Raw genomic sequence first — 23,648 nt, 5'->3', positions numbered from 1 at the left:
CATTCCAAGATTTACATCGAACTATAATTTTTTCCTCAAACCACAAAAATCTGACCCAACAAAATATTGGAGTTCCAGCAAGTTTTCACAGAACTGTTTAATTTCGTTTTTATCGTTCTTTTTAGAGTTCCTTCCGAGTATTATTAAGTTCAAAGTTGTTGGCTTGTTTTGAGCGAGATCCAGTCTTGTGATTTTGACCCCCGATATTTTTTGGGGGGGGGGGGTAATTTGGACTGTTCAGGGCAACAGAAGTGTGAACACTTTATTTCGTCTACTTCTCTTGTGCTTGAATTGTAGCATCCTGCTTTATAATACACTCACAAATCATTTTCTGGGAGACTCTGAACAAGCACGCAAGGTTCTAACATCTTTCAGTATCTTCTAATTAGCGGATTCGAAGAGATTCAAAAACGCAATGCATTTTCTACACTAAACTGCCAGTTAATAATACCAATCGAAACTCAATTTTAAATGCTGCATTAATTTTAAAATTTATGCAATAAGACGTTGGTAAAACATGACAATCTTATGGCTAAAAGTCGTGAAAGACAGAATTCATAGCATACCAGGTGGCATTTAGACAGTTATTCGTGCAGAAGGGGTAGCAACTAAAATCAAAAAAAAATTAATCAGGATGAAAACAGATGTAACATACATCCAATTACAAGAAGCCGATGTTAGGTACCCTCATTTAACATAACCCAGAAATTGATAAATTAAAACTTTTAAATACCATTTAATCCCAAAGCATATATATATACAGCTACAACCCATGTGAACATGACGCAATAGACTTGTTCAGACAATCGACTAATAAACTTCTAATTCACAATACAAATATTTAAATTGTTAATAATATATAGAAAATCTTCTGCTTGGACAAATACAGGGAGCTAAACTTCCTTTATATGATTCTAGACACAATATAGAACTGTTAAAGATTCAAATGTACATCATTGCATAACCGGAAAAAAAACGCAACTGTGTGGAATGGAAAACAATTAAGGTTATGAAAATACTTTTACATTGGAATTAATTCAAACGTGTCAAATGTAAAATACATATTTGCTATGAGATCGCACATGTCTGTTCCACATTTCCATCACATTCTAAATAATATATGTATTGCTTAATGCAGAGTCGGCAGTATCATAGCCATGTTTTCAAAGAGAATATCTTTAAAAATGACAGTTTCATAATTTCCAAACCATTCCTTACCAAGGTTTGATACATACTAGTTTATTTCTGTAGAATCAGAATGACACGATGTTTCAATGTATACAGAATTGTGAGATTCGACAATTGCTTTAATGGGTAACTTTTTTTTCGACAGAGATTATCCGATAATCGAGTGTGACATATTTGAGTCCGAGCATTTACTTAAAATTTCTTTGTATAACCTAGTTTGAAAGCCCATGTGTTAATGTATTTTGAGATATCATTTAAAAGGTGATGGCATTGGTATCATGGTACAGACTATAGTCTAAAAAAATTTAAATTTCTAATTATTGGCTATGGTGGCACGACGACTTCAGATGTCTGCATTTCTGCAACTGTAGTGTCATTCTCTTTAGACGCATGCGCACAACAGCATGCTCGGAATTTGTCTATCACTTTGGGATGGAACAAAACTTGAATGAAGAGAATAAGGTAGGAATTTGTCATGTTGTTGATGATGTACATTCTAACCGCTTGGAAGTCTTTTTCCAGTGATCTGTCAATTCCAAACTGATTGCACATAAGCCTGATCTGCAATCCAGATGAAGAGTTATAGGTAATATGTTTGACAATAAACAGAGAAATTACTAGTCGCCCGCATGGCGCACTGGTTAGAGCCTCTGCTCTAGAGTCGCTAAGTAAGGAGCTGATCCTTACGTCGCGGGTATGAATACACCGCGGGACGTGGAGACCGGTCTTTCGGATGAGACCGTATAAACCGAGGTCCCCTGTCGCAGTAAGTGCTGGCAGGAGAAAGATCCCTCACTGCTCAATGGCCCTGATGCCAAGCAAAGGTCAAAATTTGCAGCTCTCCACCTGCAAGTGGTGGCGTCTCCATATTGACGTTAAACAACAAACTTGACTATCATAACCATTCATCAAATTTATCTGCTTTATATACAGGGGGAAAGAAGAAGATTTTTAAAGAATTTATGCATTTTCACTGTATAATCAATACAGCCCCGCCTTAACACCAGAACTTCTGACCGTAGGACCAAGATATTCACAATTTTGGAAAAGGTGCCCTTGCTCAACATAACCTATTAAATTCATTATAACCATGCACCTAGTTTAATTGCTAAACATCTAGGGGTAGAGAAGAAGCTTTTTTAAGAATTTATGTATTTTCACTGTTTAAACAATAGAGCTCCGTCTACATGTAACACCAGAACCCCTGACCTTGGGGCCAAGATATACTCAATTTTGAAAGAGGCACTCTTCCTTATCATAACTATAAACATGTTTTATCAGCTAAATACCAAGGAGCAGAGAAGATTTTCAAAGAAATATGAAGTTTCACTATATAATCAATACCCCCCCCCCCTTTTCCAGCAGAACCCTCTCATGCTGGGGCCACAAATTTCACAATTATGAGAAAGGCATCCTTGGTCATCATAATCATACAGCTAGTTTATCTGCTTTATATACACGGGGAGAGAAGAAAATTCTTAAAGAATTAATGCATTTTTACTATATGATCATTAGAGCCCACCCTAACTCAAAAAACCCTGACCCTGGTGCCATGAATTTCACTCTTTTGGTTGAAGGCTCAATGCTCATTAAAATAATGCCAACAGTTTGACTGCTTGATGTCCAGAGTAAAGAAGATTTCTAAAGATAGCTCTAATTTTGATGGTTTTAGCCCCACCCCTCAGGCCCTAGGGGGCAGGGACAATGAAATTCACAAATTTTGTACCCCTTCACTCATTGATGCTTTACATAATTGGTTGATTTGGTTAAGTGGTTCAGCAGAAGAAGCTGGAAATGTTCAAAAGTTAACAACCGCCGGACAACGACAGAGTAGCAATAGATCACCTGAGTGACTCGGGACACCTTAACATTCAACAAAAAATGGGGTCGGGGGTATAATCAAACAAAAATTCCTTGACAAGCAAAAAAAGTTACCAACGTTTAAATGAAGTATTGCAACCATAAAAATCTATCTGTATTTCAGAATTATTGTAGATATTGGTAAAGAGTGCAGGGGCCTGTTTCACAAAGGTTTCCTAAGATATGTCGTAAGATATAACTTAAGATATGCCTAAGTTATAACTTAGGAAGTTCCTAAGATTTGTCACAGCTGTTTCATGAAACAATCTTACAATTATCCTTAGACATATCTTAAGTCGTGTTACGGACTAATGAAATAACTTCTCCACTCTATCTACAATTCTTACTGTTAAGAGGATGTCAGTATGAGTAAATTTTTTTAGTTTGAATCGGGTTTTTTCAAGTAAAAAAAAAAGCTTGAAAAGGGGAGGGTCGGGAGGTAAGGGGTTACCCTTCACTTTCAAAGGACTTGGACAGAAGTATGGTTTAACCTTGACAAGTTTCCTACTTAAACTAAGCACTCACACATCCTCACACACACACATACCCCCCCCCCCCCCCAGTCACAAGACGTGTATTTCTTTAAACTACTTTTTAAATTATTAAATTGAAAAATTAAACTAAATTTGTTCTTTTATATGTTTGCCTTTTATTTTGCTCTCTATAAGGTATCGGAGGTTTGCAATGGTTTATTCCCCCCCCCCCCTATATATTTTTCTACTAGTATCGTTTCAATTAGGAAATGGAATTATTATAAATTTAAAACAATAATTGCTTCGAAGGGCAAGCAATCTAACAGAGGCCTTATTTTCTTTTTATTTCTTCGCGAATGGGTGCTCCACGTTAGTTTTGGAGAGACAGCTATATCAGGAGCTGAAGAGAACAAATTTGTTCCCTTATCAAACTATAATCTTTCAAATACTAAATATCGATTCAAATACTAGTAATATTATTAGATTTAAAAATATATAATAATGGTTCAAATTATATGCAAAGTTTTGTAACACAGACAATAGTGTTTATAGCGTGGAATTTTTTTGTATACAAAATCGTGCTCTTTAAATAAAGGGGAATTAATCCAACATGTGCACCGTCCATTTTGTAGTAACATTGGGAAATCCACGAATTCGTAAGAAATCAAACATTCTTTAAGTACAATGTATTTGTAGTCCCAACTTCACCATTAATTTTGACCAGTGATGCAGATACATCTCCGACAATTCTTAAAATCCTTTTCTTAGCTATTACATACAAAGTAAAGCAGTTATAGCCTGAAGGGATCACAATCATTCATATACTAGTAGTCCTTTGGATTTTTTCTCTCCCTAAACACACACAGTATCTCTCTTTAAGAATTCTTGTACATGTATCTACAGTCGTCATATTTAGTTTCTTCCTAAGTCATTGATTTACAGTATACTTGTCTTAAAGTTACGACATAACTTAGGAATATCCTAAGATAAGACGAGGTTAGTACAACGGATAAGTAATGAACTTAGGAAAAAGTTCTTTCCTAAGATATAACTTAGTCCTAAGTTAGCTTTGTGAAACGGGCCCCAGGTCTTTAAAATAAAAACTAAGAAAGGCTTTGGCACGATAAATAGATCTCTTACTCCTCAGATCAATGGCCTTGAGTGCCGAGTAAAGGTCTAAATTTGAAGCCCTTTACCATCATCCGGTGACGACTCATGAATGAAAGAATTTTGCTATCATGTTGTTTTTTAATTTACTATTTGGAGGTAAATACAAACTTTACAACCAGATGACAGTAAATTTTGTATTTGCCTCCACCAAGTATATTCAAAATTTACAAAATGATATTGCAATGCACGTAAAACTACAACAATCAATCACAGGAGCCCTGGCTTTGTGACCATAAAAGAACTCTCAGAGGAAAAAGTTCTTAACTCAATTTTTTTTTCTTCAGAATTCTAATATTTTTCTCTAATGGTGAACAATCACGCACACATAATATAACCAGAAGTCTATGATGAGACTAGTACTGTAGCTCTACAAGGAAAAGTAGCACTTGGATATGAAACTTTGCAACATGCAACAATAAACAGAATTAGGTATCTTAATGTAGTCTATTTGTGTGCCAAGTTATATTGAAATCAAACGAAAACTGAAAGAGGAGTAGCATTTTGAAAGTATTTCACAGAAATTTCTATTTTTAGTAACCATGGCAACACCATTCACTGAAATCAAAAACCGATATACACTATAGTGTACTCCAATTGTGTGCCAAATTAGATTGAAATCAGACCAAAACTGTAGCAGGTGATATGTTTAAAAGAAATTTTACAGAAATTTCTATTTTTAGAAACCAGGGCAAAACCATTCAACAAAATCAAAAACTAGTTCATCAAAGTATGCATCTTAGTGTAGTCTACTTGTATGCAAAGTTATATTAAAATAATTTAAAAAAAACGTTCATCATAATCAAATACCGATGCACTTAATTATGTAATTATAGTATGATCTACTTGTATGCTAAGTTGTATTGAAATCAGATCAAAACTGTAGCAGGAGTAGCTTTTTAAAATAATTTCAGAAATTTCTATCCTTAGTAACTATAGCAGCACAGTTAATCAAAATCAAAAACCGATGCACTTTATTATATATCTTAGTGTATCTTATCTTAGATACTAGTATCTACTTGTATGCCAAATTATGTTGAAATCAGACCAAAACTATAGCAGCAGTAGCGTTTTGAAGTAATTTTGCGGAAATTTCTATTTTAAATAACCATGGCAACACCGTTCATCGAAATCAAAAACCAATGTATTAAATTATGCATCTTAGTGTAGTCTACTTTTGTACCAAGTTATATTGAAATCAGACCAAAACTGTAGGAGTAGCATTTTAAAGGAATTTCACAGAGATTTCTAATTTTATTGACCATGGCAACACCGTTCATTGAAATCAAAATCAGATGCATTATATAAATAGTGCACGTTTTTGAGGGTAACAGTTGAAATTGACACCCCAAGGAAAACCGTTGTCAACCGACGCGTCAGCGGAGGTTGACAATGGTTTTCCGAGGGGTGTCAATTTCAACTGTTACCCTCAAAAACGTGCACTATTTATTTTATTATACTGAATGTCTTATTGATTTCGGATGTCATAAAAAAAATTGGAGATCGTCGTTAAGTTCACGCTTAGAAAGCTTTCAAACTCTCCGCTTCTATTTTTCTCAATAAGAAAGCTTCGGAAAAGATTTACCAACCTCTTTATTGTTTGTTTGCTACTCAAAAAGTCCTTCATCATCTAAAGTTTGCACTCGCAAGGTTGTTTCGTCTTTCGTTTGTTGTTTTCAAGTAAGCTACTTCGGACGCAAGCTTTAATTGACGTCGTTTATTCGGCTTCTTTCAAGCGCACAACTGACGTTTTGAGAATTCTACGGTGAACCGTACGCGCATGATTTGAACGCATGTGACATTTTCGTAATGTTACCCGTTGCCAAGCGTGTTGCTAACGCTGAGGGTAACATTACGGATTGTTAAATGCGTCTATACCAATCAGATTTTAGTATTTAACATGTATAATAATAAATCATGTATCATAGTGTATTCTATTTGTGTACCAAGTTATATTGAAATCAGACCAAAACTGGAGGAGGAGTAGCGTTTTAAAGGAATTTCACAGAAATTTCTATTTTTAGTAACCATTGCAACACCTTTCATTGAAATCAAAAACAGATGCACTAAATCATGCATCATAGTGTTGTCTAATTGTGTGCCAAGGTATATTGAATTCAGACCAAATCTGTAGGAGGAGTAGCGTTTTAGAGGCATTTCACAGATATTTCTATGTTTAGTAACCATGGCAACACCGTTCATCGAAATCAAAAACCGATGCACTAAATTATGTATCGTAGTGTAGTCTACTTTTGTGCCAAGTTATATTGAAATCAGACCAAAACTGTAGGAGGAGTAGCGTTTTGAAAAATGGTTTACAGACAGACAGACACCTTACTATCGCATAAGCTCTTCTGGTCTCTGACCAGTAGAGCTAAAAATTCTTAGATGAAATAAAGAAAAAGTGAGCAAGCTCAAATACCCAACGCTCCCCCAAAATTTGACAATGCAACACGTTATGAATGGCACAGTGCATTTTAAAAACATAGTATAATTCAAAAAGGGGCATTACTTGCAAAAAATCGTCACATCAAAACTTCTTGCCTATAAGCACATTCAAATCTTTGTACATTACAAATTTAATAGGGATGAAGTTTCTAGATAAATAATGGAATCAAAATTTCTTGGTAATATACAAATCTATTCATTATGTCTGAAATACCTACAAAGTTTCAGGAAATTCAGTGCAGGGGTTGTGCTGACAAACTGTTATTTAAATTCCTCAGTGATTTCGATTTGTTAATGAGTGTAAGTCCATGTCCAATACATGACAATTTACACATTTAAATAATTGATGGAAACAAATTATGATGTAGTCACATGAATTTGTTTATATACTGTACTTATGAAATTATTTAAGCAAAAGCACCAATATGAGGGGGGAGGGGTACTATCCAAGATTTTGTGTGTGTGTTTGTGTGTTAAATCATTAATATTTTGATCTCAAAATCAATAGGGGTCTTTTAAGGTCATAAAATATTTCACATAAAATTTCATTACAAAAGCTAATTCCAGTAGATTTCCTTATTACCTAGCTGGAAAGTTTCTTCAATAATAGGCAAAACTCTTAGGGCAAAAATAATGGAATCGGAGTTTCCTGGTAATATGCATATCTACACACTTTGTCCTAAATATCTGCAAAGTTTGACCAAATTCTGTGCCGCGGTTTAAGAGGAGTTGCGCTGACAAACTGTTCATCTCTATATTCAAGATATGGCCAAAAATTCAAGTTGAAAAGTGCCGAAATTCCCAGAAAAATAAAGGAATCAGAATTTCCTGGTAAGATGCACATTTACACAATGTGTCCTTAATATCTGCAAAGTTGACTAAATTCTGTGCAGTGGTTTAAGAGGAGTTGCGCTGACAAACTGTTCATCTCTATATTCAAGATATTGCCAAAAATCCAAGTTGAAGAGTGCCGCAATTCTCAGAAAAATAATGGAATCAGAATTTCCTTGTTATATGCACATCTACACACTGCAAAGTTTGACCACATTCTGTGCAGCGGTTTAAGAGGAGTTGCGCTGACAAACTGTTCATCTCTATATTCAAGATATGGCCAAAAATCTAAGTGGAAAAGTGCCGAAATTCCCAGAAAAATAATGGAATCAGAATTTTCCTGGTAAAATGCACATCTACGCACTGTGTACTAAATATCTGCAAAGTTTGAACAAATCTGTGCAGCGGTTTAAGAGGAGTTGCGCTGACAAACTGTTCATCTCTATATTCAAGATACGGCCAAAAATCCAAGTTGAAAAGTGCCGAAATTCCCAGAAAAATAATGGAATCGGAATTTCCTGGTAATATGCACATCTACACACTGTGTCCTAAATATTTGCAAAGTTTGACCAAATTCTGTGCAGCGATTTAGGAGGAGTTGCGCTGACAAAAAAACAGGACTGACGGACGGACTGACTGACTGACGGACGGGTCAAAAACATTATACCCCCTGCAACTTGTTGCGTGGGGTATAATAAGTAAAACTCTTCAGTTTGGTTCAAAGCAAATCTAAGAAAATTCCAAGACTCAGAAATGGCAGCCCTGCACAGACGCACAAGATGTAATGAACACTATCGAATGGCACTGCCTCTACCTCTGGTGTTGCGTAACAGAAAGAATCCACACCTTTACGTTGGATGAGAAAGAGTGTTTGAGCATTACTGTTTCCGGGGGGCATCGATTTTGTTTCAGCATATCAAGACAAATAAAAAGTTGGTACGGATATTCGAAACGCATAAAAAATTGCCTTGTCCCCGAATCTCTTTATTCTACTGTGTTTGAGGTTTCTGCCCACCGGCGCTAGGCATGTTCTAATAGAAGAAACTCTGATTTTTCCGGGAGGGAAATTGGGAAGGTAACTTCCTTAATCAACAGTTGCTTTTTCCAGTCGGTAACTTTCAAAGATTGCTTACAAAGTTATTGAGGGTTTCAATGAATTGCAGGTATTTATTTGTTCCCTACACGTCCTTTCATTATTTGTAGATGTACGTTTTAATAATGTGAGAACGATATATGAACTCATTACGAATTTATATGTTAAAACAATTTTAGAATATTTAGTACATGAAACTGATTTTTACAGTAAAATTTAGAAGTGAATAATTTTAGCAGTTTTGATGAGAAATACACAGAGCAATTTATTTTTTAACAGTTTACATATTTTCTAATTTTGCCAGAGAAACCAATAACCTTTCAAATACCGGTCAAATAAACTTCCGCCAAAATATGCCTGAAATATTGCCGACTCGGCGTTAAACAATAAACAATCAATCAATCGTCACAACTTGAAAATACCCACGGCACGATTTCTATGTCGGTTAGCTCATGAACTTTAAACTTTAGAGGGAATGCTCTCTCCTCCATGGCACCTGATCCAACCTCTAAATTTTGAGGTCCGTGTTTGCTTTGCTCCAAATGTGTATTGTTTCATTAGACTTTCGAGATTGAAAACTGTTCGTTATCTTCATACCTCATTTCTAATAAGAGGCGCAACGGTCACCTGAGGATATGTTGCCCAAAAGAAATAGGATGATCAGGGAACAAAAAGTCATTAGTCTAGTACTCGGTAACAAATTATATAGCAGATCTATGTACTTCTATGCTAATACATTCCCATTTGTCACAATCACATGCAGGATTAAACAAAACAATAGTGCTTGAGCACATATAGTTAACACATCTCATTCTCTTTTTCGCTGACCTCTCTTGGTCCTTAAGAAACATTCCACGTATAGGTAAGGTATTTCTCGTTTTTATGTATGTATTATTTACAAATCTAGCAGACCAATAAAAACTGAGAAAGTTTTTTAGCTCTACTGGTCAGAGACCAGAAGAGCTTATGCGATAGTAAGGTGTCCGTCGTCCTTCCGTCTGTCTGTCTGTCTGTAAACAATTTTTCAAAACACTACTCCTTCTACAGTTATGGTCTGATTTCAATATAACTTGGCACACAAGTAGACTACATTAAGATACATAATTCTATTTATTGCTGCATGTTGCAAAGTTTCAAATCCAAGTGCTACTTTTTCATTGTTACATGTATATGTACAGACCAGTAGAGCTACAGTTTCATCAGAGACTTCTGGTTTTGTATTGGACATAAGAATAACTTTTGCTTAACATAACCATTCACTTGGTTTATCTGTTTATTTCCCCGTAGCAGAGAAAGAAGGTGTTAAATCAATAATAGTTACATTTTCACATTACAGTTAAGTACCAGTCCGCGTATAAATCAGACAAAAGGTGATTCATGGGGGTTCTCAGAATTCGATGATTTTCCACACATAGATTTCTCTTGCACTATGATCCATGAATGTAAAATGAAAAATGTTTTGGATCATGGTTACTATGGAAACCTGGTCAAAGTAATTTCCTTAGCAACCAGCCAATTTTTCCATGTGAAAGGACACTTATTTTTAAAATATAAATTATATATAAAAACTTTAACAATTATTCTTATTTACTGGTATAATAAAGACACACACTTTAGGTGTTTAAACAACACAAGACATTGATATTTTATTCAAAGGTAGTACTGTGGTAGACATTAGAATATATACATGTTTTTGCATTTTTGCTGACTCTGCATTTTCCTCGATTTTGGCAATATTGAAAGTCAATTTAAAATTAATACCAAGCAAATACAGCTGTTGTGTTTATTTCACATAAAAGGGGAGGACTCCCTCTTTAAGACTCTAACTTCGAAAACGCGGGTTTTTTTGAAATATCCTATCCGTTGCCTAGCAACAAAGTTGGATGTTTTGATAAAGAAAAAGTGAAAAATGGTAAAGAGTTGAGTCAAAATCTTATAAATTGTTATCTTTTAGTTGTAGATACAATTTTTCAAGTAATAGAAAATAATTCTCATTCATTTTAAAAATGAATCAATAATTCATAATTATTTATCTCCATGGCAACAGCAAGTTTTACACAGCAACAATGCAAAAAGGGTTATTTTTGGCAGTTTTGTAGAGTTATAATGGAGACGAATAGATAATTATTCTTAAAATTGCAATTTAGCTATTTTCAATTTAATATGGGTCTGATAAAAGTAAATTTTACTTAATTAACCCATGGCAACAATTCTGAATACCTATAGCTAGCAACCAATTTTGTAACCACTATACCCTTTTACATACAGGCATTTTTTTTTGGAAGCTGAAATGAGATTTTCCGAAGAAGGCCTTCTGAATGAAAAATAGACCACACCCTAACCCCAGATCCCCCAACCAAGGGCCAAGAAATTCACAATTTTGGAAAAGGTATCCTTCCTCGTCATAGCCATGGGCTTAGCATATCTACTTGATATTCTTCAGCCGAGAAAATATAATGCGTTTTCACTATATCATAATAAATATTTTTCAAGTATAATATATCTATGTAGATGATCTGTGATCCCAATTTCGGTGTAAGATCACTTTGTTCCGGACAGCTTGCATCAACGCACGACAGTCGAGTACGGAGGTCATATGCGCTATGCCATTAGATTGAGAGATGTAAGGAATCTGATGAGTTTTGTAGAGTTCCTAACATGTAAAATTACTAGTTAATAAGTTGATTATTTTTTACTAGTAAACAAAAATAATAACTAATGAAAGCAGTAATTTATGAGTAAAACTCTCAACACAAGACACTTTAGGCTATATATTAATATGTGCAATATGTATGACAATTTTTGACTGAATGAATTCTTGCTTTTCTGGAAAGAATGCACAGTGGACTTTTCCAGAGAGACTCCATTTCTTACTTCTTACTCTACAATATGCCTTCAACCCAAGGAGAGAAAAAATCCGCTCAATATCTGAAAGCGTTTAGAAAATTGCAGAAAACCCTGAAAAATTGAAAAGGCCGTAATTCCGTCAAAAATCAATGAAGCGGTACAAAATGCAAACTTGATCTGTAACTCATCAAGATACACTCGCATACCAAAAATCAGCTCAATATCTGCAAGCGTTTAGGGAAAAAGTGCGGAAAACCAAGTGGGACAGACTTACAGACAGACAGAGGGACACACGCACAGGCAGACAGACAAACGGACGGACAGACTCAGAGGAAACCTATAGTCCCCTCTGGTTTCACCGGTAGGGGACTCAAAAAAATAGACCCCCCGTCTCTCTCGTTCTTTCCTTACTGGTGAGAACCAAACCAAACCAAAAAAAATTGTTTCAACTAGATAAAGAAAGAAAACTTATAATGTTTAAACAGGTCGAGACCACTAGATTTTCTGACGTCAGCATAAATTTGCATGTAAATTAGCTATCGGTTTACTTTACCGACTGTTGAATGAGTCGCAGTGGATTATGGGCTACTACACGTATCAATACGAACTCAGTTGCGTTGAAAATGAAGGGCAACTTGAATTGTTCCTTGGAAACTCATTTTCAATTCTTTATTGATATTCATGAAAGAAATATTGAAAATGATGTATAATCTTCCATTTCTATGCTAACATTTACAAAATTTGTTTTGTGAAGCCTTATATCAACTTGTAATACATCGGCGTATACCATTGTTCAAAGAGACGTAGGTACTATTGTGTCGATAAAGCATTGAGTGTGTTTTTTCACGTGATATACATGAACATAAATTTAGACAGCAGTACAAGGCGCACAATCATTATATATTATATCATCAAAACGTGTTAATGTACACGCAAACGTCAAAGTGTTTGTACGGTGTTTGAAGCAACTATTAATCATCTATAACAACTCAAATATCAAATGTGAGCATGGAACAGTGTCTTTGGAATATAATCTTTCAATTTTAGCCTTATAAAGTAAAAAGAAGCTGTACGGTTTTTCCGGTGACCAAGTAAATATTATACTGTAAACCGAGGAAAACCACATGTCGCTATTGAATCGTAAACACGTAGTAGACCGTCATGCTTTGCGACTCATTCAATTGGTTGGGGAATGGGTTAGACGAAAACATCGTCACGTGTTGAAAAGTGCCTTCCATAAAAGGTAGTGTACCCGACCTGTTAAAGGGACAGCACGGCAAATCTCAGCAAAAAAAAAACGGATAAATAAAAATAATTATAAAAAATAATTAAATAAAAAAACGACTCGATAAAATTTTCTGATCGAATTCCAAATTTTTATAAATTTTCATAAATGTAAAAACTTTCAGAAATTTAAAAGATTAATAATTTTGATAATTCCATTCAAATTAATAAATATAAAATTATTTAAGGCCCATAAAAATATACAACGTAACGTGTTAGGAGTTTTACCTCCCATGCTATTCACGCAAGCGTACTTATTAACAAAGCAGCATGGCTAGTAAATAAAAGACGGATAGGCCTGTAACCTTGACAGAGAAGGCCAAGAAGAGACTTGACCAAACTTTATTTGGAAGATCAATGTGATCTTGAAGGAAGAAAATCTCACTTATTCTATACTTTACCAGAAAGTCTGTTTTTGACCCCAATCGCCCCCAGGGTGAAATTCTGAAACCTTATTGCACACTTTCAGGACACCACAAATCATAATACAAAGATAGGCTGGCTACTGCAGAAAAAATAAGAAGCCAGGGAACCAGGTTTTTGCACAGAAACAAGTTTTTTGATCCTCACTCGACCCCTAGAGTGAAAATAACAATTTAATCTTATTGCACATCTACTGGACACTATTATTCATATTCCAAAATATAATCGAAGTACTGCGACCAGTTGTTTTATATAAATATTGTTTTACCTCAATTTTACCCGTCGCGAATGGAAAAAGAAATTAAATCTCAAAACCTGTTTACTCATGTTCAAGCTTTAAGGCACCACAAATCATATAATTCTTAAAGATGAGTTGGCTACTGCTTAAAATTTAAGAGTAATTTAAGGAAGTCTTAGAAGACAATGTGACAGATAGACAGATCAGGATGACAACAATATTTCTGATTTTTTTTTTTAATTTTGTTTTTGTTTAGAAAATACAGGTATTATATATAACTAGTTAAAGATATTGTGTTGTATCAAGGAAATTTTGCATTCAGTTTAATTATTCAAAGTTAATAAGGCCTGGCCTATCGAATAACCTATACTGACTAGTCCGTCTATTGGTCCAATATCACTTGACCCGAATGTTCTCCCTTTGGACCAATATGGCTTAAACTTTAACCACAAAATGTCTTGGTTACAGGGTGTGCAAGGTCCTTGAACCATTTTCCTGGCCAAATGTCAAAAAAAAAATATTCAAAATCTTTGGCTTAAGACATTTTCCCTCAGCCCATATAGGTCATACTTACTAGCACGATGCTGTGTAAAGGTTGTTCAGTGACCTTGAACAAAATCTCGAGGTAAAAGTCATAGACCTTTGCTTAAAATCCATGTTAGCATACTTACTTTCCCTTTCATCCGATTCGGCTTATGATTCCCTTTGGTTAACATTTTAAGTCAAAGTAGATCTTTTTGTTGTGAGCATATTTATACCCCCGCTCCGAAGGAGAGGGGGGTATACTGTTTTATCCTTGTGTGTCTGTCAGTAACAAATTTTGGTCGCAGTTTTCTCAGCAACTTCTCATTGCAGATGCTTGAAATTTTAGCACAATCTTTGCTTAGGCATGCCATATGGTGGGATTCATTTTTGTACGAATTCGATGTCAACTTCCTTTTTATCCTTGCGTCTGTCCGTACCATACATAACAAATTTTGGTCGCAGTTTTCTCAGCAACTCTCATCGCAGGTGCTTGAAATTTTAACACAATCTTTGTTTAGGCATGCCATATGTTGGGATTCATTATTTTTGTACAAATCCGATGTCAACTTCCTGTTTATCCGTGTGTCTGTCCGTACCATACATAACAAATTTTGGTCGCAGTTTTCCCAGCAACTATTCATCGAAGATGCTTGAAATTTTAGCACAATCTTTGTTTAGGCAAGCCATATGGTGGGATTCATTTTCGCACGAATCCGATGTCAACTTCCTGTTTATCCGTGCGTCTGTCCGTACCATACATAACAAATTTTGGTCGCAGTTTTCTCAGCAACTACTCATCGCATATGCTTGAAATTTTAACACAATGTTTGTTTAGGCATACCATTTTTTACAAATCCGATGTCAATTTCTTGATTATCACTGTGTTTGTCCATAACTGAACTTGTGTATTGACATCAGAGCGGGGGTATTATTAGTGAGCAATGGCTCACAGACCTCGTTTTTTTTTCATTCTTGTACAGCCGGGTTCAACTTTAGTAAGTTTGAGCCCTGTGATGACCAAACATGCATGTATAATGCAGCTTGGTATGCACACTACTACTCTTGCCTCGAATTCTGGTTCTAACCTATATTTTTCAAGCAAGTGAACGGGATAGAGGTTTTGGAGAAGGTCCATTCCCAAGTAACTACATGTTAGCTTTGCATAGACTAAACTTGCAATGATTTTGTTTGTTTATTGTTTAACGCCCCTCTCGAGAATTTTTCACTCATATAGAGACGCCACCACTTGCCGGTGGAGAGCTGCAAATTTTGATCTATACTCGGCACTTAGGGCCATTGAGCAGTGAGGGATCTTTTTCGTGCCAGCACCTACTGCGACACGGGACCTCGGTTTATACGGTTCTATCCGAAGGACCGGTCTCCACGTCCCACAGTGGGATTCGAACCCGCGACGTAAGAATTGACTCTAGAGCGAACGCTCTTACCACTGCGCCATGCGGGCGACAACTTACAATGATGATGCATGTAAGGTTGAAAGTTACCTGGCTTGCTTACAAATTCTGGATCTGACCTGCATTATCCGGATGAGTGTGCATGTTATAATTTTTGAAGCAGGTCCATTTTAAAGTAACTTTTAAGCTTACCTTTACCACACCTGCATGTCTGATGTATGTGAAAGGTGAAAATAAAGAACAGTGATCAATCTCGTTAAAAAATCGTAAACAGGGCAAAAAAGGACATCTGGAAACACCAGAGGAAAGACTAGTCGACAGGTAACGCCCGTCGCGAGCCATGTCTTCACGGATCAGAGAGATGTAGTATTCCTAGTAATCCGTAGTCAAATAAAAACAAATGACCTAACCAGTGGTATGAATCATGTCAGACAAAATCTGGTCATCCAATTTATCATACAGTTTAGTTTTAAGTTAGTCATCATCGCAAAACTTTCTTAATAATGTATCAATGGATACAATTTCCATTTCCAGACTTGCTTCTCATGTTTTATATAACTTTCATGAACGGATAGTTTTCGGGGCAAGTCCATTCCCACGTATCAACTAGATATCATTGAGATGGTGGCCATCTCAAAGGACCCCGCTTTCAGCAACGAACATGAAAATGCAAGGTATAGCTGAAAAGGGTTTATTTTGAAGAGGAACATTTGTGTACTATTAAGGGATGTGTTGTTTGAATCTAAAGGGCTTCTATGTCATCCTTGTTATATTAAAAAATGGCACGAAAATCACGAGTGCTCCATACCCTCTAACAAAAAACGGCACAAAAATCACGAATGTTGCATATCCTCTATCAAAATTTCGCATATCCTCTATCAAAATATGGAAGGAAAATCACAATTGTTCCGTACCCAAGTCAATTGGTAAGGTTTGAGGCTGACTGGACTTAAGGGCAAGAAATTATACACCGAACAAAGATTTTAAACAGAGAGGTTATTTTTGACCTTGACCTAGAAACTTCGTTCAAGGTCACTGCACATTCATTGAACAGTGGCACTCTGTGAGTGAAGTATGAGCCACATTGGACGAAGGGGAGGGAAGATATGCTCCGGACAAGGATTGTTCATATAATTCTGCTATGACCTTAACCTTAGAACTAAAAACATGATTCAAGGTCACTGCACACCTTTTATCCAAAGACACTCTGTGGTTGAAGTATGAGCCAGATTGGGCCAAGGATAGAGAAGATATGCTGCGGACAAGATATCTCGGACGGATAGACTGATCACTGAAGGGCGCCCGCAAGCGGGGCCCTAAAAATGTTACCTAGACCAAACTTTCATCTACGGATGCACACTGTATAGCCTAGCTACCAGATCATTTATTTTGTGTCAGCCTTTGCCTTAATTTTACATGGTGAGTTCTGTAAATCTTTTTTTTTTACCCTTTTTTAATTAGATTGCATTTTTTCTCTTTTCTTTCCTTTTAACCATGTCACCTTCTCATTGAATTTCTCTTTCTTACGACGCTTAGGTTGTGTGCGTGCCTATTAAGCGGAACCTATAACGGCTAAAGTCTGAAGGGTAGGGAAATCTGGAAAATTACTTCTATTCAACTTCAAAGCCTGCCTCATGTTTGATGATCAATAAAACTGGACAAAATAAAGCATAACTTTGTAATTTGAACAATAAATAGAATACAGCTCCCTCTTACGATTCATTCCAAGTATGATCGATTCCCCCAGGAGTCCAGCATGGAGGGGTCAGAATCTTTATTTTTGGCCATTACGCATTTTTGTAACGGGTGTGAAAAAAACTAATAAATGGTTGGTTGACTTTGGACGGATGGTCGTGATATCTGTTGCATTCTTGTTAAATATTTGCAGAATGCATACTTAACAGTTTCTGAACGTACTAGATATGGTGTTGAGCATATGATGTAGAAGATTGACACCATCGCCATGATTGCCATAAACTTGAAGTGGTCCAGCTTCTCTTTGAAAGACGCTTTGCTGAGTCCAGGCCCAACTCGCCGCTTAATAGCAAGTAACTCGTATATCACAGAAATATTGCAGTAAACAGTTAACAGCATACAACCAAATCCTATAAAAGAGTAAATGTGCAAATTTGTTAGATTTTACTTCCTCATACTATAGCCTGTATGAGTCGTCTAATATTTTGAATTACATTTACGTTAGTTGTAAACTTGAGTGAAATCTTAAGTGAAATATACTTAAGATTTCATTCAAGTTTAAAACTTTGAAAAAAAGGGCTGAAATAATATTACTCATAGATAATCCCCTGATAGCATCATCTTTTAGAGTAATAAACGATATAAACTTCGATCTTAAGAACTTTTTAGTGCTCTTTATCATTTATTTTATTATAGAAGTGATAAGTATTGTAAAATGTATATGTAATGTACACCGGTATTTAATACCGTGGATGTATATGTTATATCATAGTGGCTCAATGTTCGTGGATACCCTTCATCAACGAATTTACATCCTCCACAAATGAATATTTCAAAATCACATTTCGTTTGTAGATATGAATAAATACACGAAATTGCGTCCTGTAAAATTCAAGCAATATACGAAGATTGGCCCAAGTACTTTCATTGATTCCATGGTATAATAATCTAATTAGAGTATCCATATTTACATTGTTGTGGTGTTACGGATATTATCCGTTCCGGTTCAGATTTTATAGTGTTTCAGATTATGTTTGTGTATATCCGGGAAGATCCCGCATTTTGTCAACGAAAATTTGCCACTTGTTTCGTTGTTATTAGACAGTCCAAAGAGTAAGTTTTATGCGCAAAATGTTTTATATTATTTAGTTATCAAATATGTAAAGCTACGCTTATTGTCATCGAATTGTTTTTGCATATTTTAATGAAACATGAATTGGAAAGCGCACATGGTCATGGCATTATGTGAAAACTGGATTAGATGTTATCATCTGTATTATTTTGTTACATTTCCAAGACATTTACATGAAGTTACTTGTACTCATAAGTCGATTTATATATTCTACAATGAACATGTATCTGCAGACCTGTTTACTCTTACGATTTCGCCGTATTTTGTACGGATTTTGAGTCCAAAATACGTCTCACGTTTTGCTATTATGAAAATACGGAAATCGGAAATTCGTTCGTTTGGATTTTAGCACTTAGTTTTCTGTATGATCAGTCTCAGTTTGACGCTTTTTAATCGCCATAAAAAGATGAGGTTTCAAACACTTAAGGGATTCGGGTTGGCTAAACGCGATGACAGAGACCCCTCGAAAGAGAGCGAGATACGATCAAAATTACAAGACGACATATCCGCAGATATTTGGGAATTTCCTTGGTCCGTCAACGAAAGGCAGTACTTATGTCCATTGTGGTATTTGTAACATAGACTTTTCTTGTGCCCATGCTGGCAGAAATGACTGCAAACGACGTATTGAAACTAAAACGCACAAACAGTGGGAGTCAATTCGGAAGGGGAACAGAAATATGGATGAATTTCGTGAACAAGGTGATGATTCATTACAGATAGGGATAACAAAAGCGGAAGTTCGTGTTTGTGAAATTATCGCCGATATGAATCTATCATTAAGTACAGCTGACACTTTGTGTTCCAACTTGAAGCAGATGTTTCCGGACTCAAAAATAGCTCAAGGTACGCATTACCCAACATTAACAAAAAAAGTTTGCTAATAAAACAAAGAATAAATATTATATATAAATAAAGTAAAAAATAAATCATTTTAAAATTAGGGAAAGTAATTTGAATAGATTTGAAAAAAAATATTCATTATAAAGGTGATACTCAAAGTTTAAATATTTATAAATCATTTAGATTTTTTTTTTCAAAAAATTCTATATTATAAACTGAAAACTCGATTAATTTATCTATTTTTGATAACCAAATTAATTTCATTAAAATCAGGGCTACGATGTGGTAGAAACAAGGCAACTGCAAGTATCAAGGAGTTATCAGCTGTGACAATGGACAACATTGCAGCCAGAATGAAGGTTCAACCCTTCACAATTTCTACTGATGGGAGCAATGATGACACAAGCAAACAGTTTCCACTTGTGGTCCGAACATTGGATCCCATAACAATGTCGGTGGATTCAGAACTCTTGAGCATTCCCATTTGTGTTGGAGCGGCAACAGGTTACATGCATATAATATAACTTGCATTAAGACAGAAAGAAATGAATAATAATATGCATGTAATTATGTTTTAAAATGACTTAATTCACTTAGAACATTTTATATCATTGACTTTTTTGTTTACTTAGGTGAAAACATTTTCAAACTTATGGATGAAGAACTAACAGATAAAAATATTCCTTGGGAAAACTGCATTGCCTTTGGATGTGATAATGCAAATGTCATGATAGGGAGTAAACGAGGTGTTTTTGCTTTCATAAAAGACAAGCAGCCAGTGTCTTTCTTGCGGGTTGTCCCTTGCATTTAGTTCACATTGCAGCAAAGAAAGCAGCTAAATGTCTACCACCAATTGATGATGTTTTGGTGGACATATACTATTATTTTGCCAAAAGTGAAAAGCGAAAATCAGAGTTTAAAGGCACACAAGTTCTTTTTGATGTTGAACAACGGAAAATGTTGAAACATGTTTGTACAAGATGGCTGAGTATTACCAGGTACATATTGAGAGATTTTATAAATCTGTTAATTTGTTTACTCTGAATATGGCATTAGCTTTCATTGTTTTATTGTTAACTATTTACTTTCAGATGCATTGATCGTCTCATACACAACTGGGATGCTCTCAAGCAGTATTTCAAGAATCAACATGACATCGTGCTTGCGAAACAAGAAAAAGAAAAATCCAAGAAGATTAGCAGTGAGAAAAGAGATATTGGAAAGCCAGTGACAATAAACAGCAGTAAAGAGAATACTTTTGGAAATAAGAAGACAGGTGGCATTGAGAAGTCCAAGAAGGTAGAGGTAGAACCAGCTGGTGCAAAAAGCATGGAAGAAAAATCTTTTGAACCAAGTTATGCTGAGAAAAAGGTTGAGAGTATATTCAACTTTGTCAAGTCACCAACAAACAAACTGTATGCCTTGTTTTTGAAATACACAGTGAAAGTGTTTGATGAGATTCTAACAACTCTCCAAGCAGAAGATCCCAAAGTTCATATACTCAGACGGTCACTCAGACTCCTACTAAGGGATCTTCTAGTAAGATTTGTAAAACCATCTGCCATGGTGGATAGATGTGTTGAGGATGTTGACTATCATTCTAAATACAACATCAAGGCAAACCAAAATCTTGTGATTGGAGAAGAAGCCAGAGAGTTTTTAGTCCACAAGGAAGAGAACCACTTGAGGGAAAAGAGAATCAAAGAATTTCATTCAGATGTAGTAAAATATTTTCAGACAGCCTGTACCTATATCAAGGAAAATTGCCAATTAACAACAAAGTTCTTCAAGATGTGGAAGTAGCAGATGTCTCACTGAAACTGACAGTTAATTCCACATCACTAGATAATCTCCTGACAAAGTTCCCATGTCTTGTATCATTTTCTGGAGGTACCAAAGATCAAATTATAGAACAGTTTGTTAAATACCAAAGCTCTGACATAGATGACTGCAAGAAGGAAAGGATGGATGAAACCTGGAGAAATATAGCTCAGTATACTGATGAAACAGGGAAAAAGAGCTATTGTGAGCTTGCAAAGGTGATGCTTGGAATTCTTACTATTCCACATAGCAGTGCCCATTGTGAACGTGTATTTAGTACAGTAAGAAAGAACAGAACTGACCAGAGAAGTTCACTTGGTGATGAGACCTTGGAAGCTCTTCTTGTACTGAAGGCCAGGCCAGGAAAATTAGGAAGCACTGAGAGGGAACACAGCAAATCAACAATTCAGAAGCTGAAAGGGGCTTATTACAGATCCCTTAAAGACTAATTAAATATATGTAACAATATGGAAGACATTTCTTCATATGGCATACTTTCAGTTTTGACAAATGAATTAATTTCTCTGTTATTTTGATATTAGTATTTATTTTAGTTTTTCAGTGCAAGGAATGCAATCTTTTTATATGTTACTATTTTGTTAAACCATGTTTTTCTGTGTTATTAAGCCATGTTTTGGTAATCAAAAATGTAGTTGTTCTCTAGTAATATATGTAAAATTGATGGAAGGTGAAATCTTACTGGCAAATGCCAAATCTCACTGACAAATGTAATAAAAAATACTGAGAGACAACAATATGGGTAAACAGGTCTGTATCTGTGAGCGTCATGTTTACTGTCGTAAATCCTTATTTTCTCGGAATTTTGGCATTGTGTAAAACATGGAATGTTAGTTTGTAGCAACTTTGTCAATTTGATGTTTATAATTTTAAGTTGTTTGCCTCTAATTTCCACTCTGTAAGATGACTTATTATTGTAGTCTCTTACCCTCTGAAGTAAATCTATGAATGAGGAGGCCAATAAACATGTTCAAAAATCTTTGGAGCTTGTTTGTGCACAGTAAGAGATCTGGACTCATCACCAAGCAATGATGACTGACCTATACACAGAGTTAATGGAAACAGGTGAACCGTTAGAGTCAAAGAGAAGAAGACACTTAAGAACTCCAGCCCAGGAGGAATATGAACGTACAGTGACCAAATTCACGACGGAGCTACGCAACACCAAGGATGATATGGACGCAGGTGCAGCTCAGATCAAGGACGATCCAAGCTCTCTAAAATTTGTTAGAGATTTAATACAGTCATGTGAAAAGGCATACAAAGAACTTTCAGTCAAGTTTATTGATATCTTAGAACAGTCAGGAGTTATGAAAGTGATAATGAAGAATCCTCACACAACCTGATATGCAAAACAGTGCTCTGTAAAGCAAGTATGGTGTCTAAAAGAAGAGACTCTTTATTGAATCCCCCACCACCTTCTGTTTCACAGAGTCGCTACTCACTCAGGAACTCAGTGAAGTCAAATGTAAGCTATTTAGAACGAAAGGAAGCAGAACTACGGGCAGCTGTTGTGAAGAAGAAATTTCTGGAGGAAGAAGCTAACATCATCCGCCAGAGAGCAGACCTTGAGACAAAGTTGAAGGCCATTAAGATGGAAGAGGAGATAGAGACGAAAAAGGCTGAAGTCACTGCTCTGAAACAGACGTCTGTAGATTTCAACCTTCCTGAAGAAGACTCCATGTTGAGGACACAACGGTATGCTGATAGCTTACCCAAGAGACAATCAGCTGTTCAGCAACATGGGTCATATCTTGTGCCGCATCAGCAGACAATTCAAGAACCTACTGAGCATCCCTGGGAAACAAATCCTGCGCCATCTATGCATGTTCAGCCTGCACGACTCCTTTTCACTGAACCCCGACAGCCTTTAAATGCAACACAAATTTCAGGCTCTTTACCAGATCTACCTGAATTCTCCTCATCGCCTTTGAACCCACACGCTACACCATTTAAGAGTGAAACTTCCGTGCCTGTTCTGAACAGTGACAATCCGTGCTTACCCCTGATGAAGCCATAAACAACATTCCTATGACTGCAAATCACATGTACTGTAGTAAAGAACCAATTGCAAATTTAGCAAAGTTTCTTCTGAAAAAGGACCTTAGTTTGTCGCGGCTCACAAAGTTTGATGACAATCCGAGCTTCTATCTTGCGTGGAACCATTCATTTAAGGCCGTTATGGAGGAACTCAGCACTACGCCTTCAGAAGAATTGGACCTGCTGGTGCTCTATCTTGGATCGGACTCCTCTAAGCAAGCAGCCACAATTCGGAAATGCAATGCAGAAAATCCGACAAGAGCACTCACTTTAGTGTGGGAGAGGCTGGAGGAACGTTTTGGTGCCCCAG

At 36.0% G+C, this 23,648-nt stretch overlaps 1 protein-coding gene across 1 annotated transcript in view; it reads right to left on the bottom strand.

Annotated features, from left to right (window-relative positions):
* Positions 1–461: 461 nt before the first annotated feature.
* LOC133192386 (prostaglandin E2 receptor EP2 subtype-like) overlaps positions 462–23,648 on the bottom strand; it is a 35,720-nt gene continuing 12,533 nt past the window's right edge. The window contains exons 4-5 of the mRNA XM_061328401.1: positions 17,707–17,894; positions 462–1,749 (exon numbers count right to left, since the gene is read on the bottom strand). Of these exons, the coding sequence (XP_061184385.1) occupies positions 1,513–1,749; positions 17,707–17,894 (425 nt within the window). The 3' untranslated portion in view covers positions 462–1,512. The remainder of the gene's footprint in view (positions 1,750–17,706; positions 17,895–23,648) is intronic.

This window comes from Saccostrea echinata, unplaced genomic scaffold (assembly GCF_033153115.1).
Source record: "Saccostrea echinata isolate AGI-Se365-2 ecotype Australia unplaced genomic scaffold, CSIRO_AGI_Sech_v1 ptg000025l, whole genome shotgun sequence".
NCBI classification, from domain to species: domain Eukaryota; kingdom Metazoa; phylum Mollusca; class Bivalvia; order Ostreida; family Ostreidae; genus Saccostrea; species Saccostrea echinata.
The sequence above is the reverse complement of the archived record's forward strand: the minus strand, read 5'-3'. Positions and strand labels throughout refer to the sequence as shown.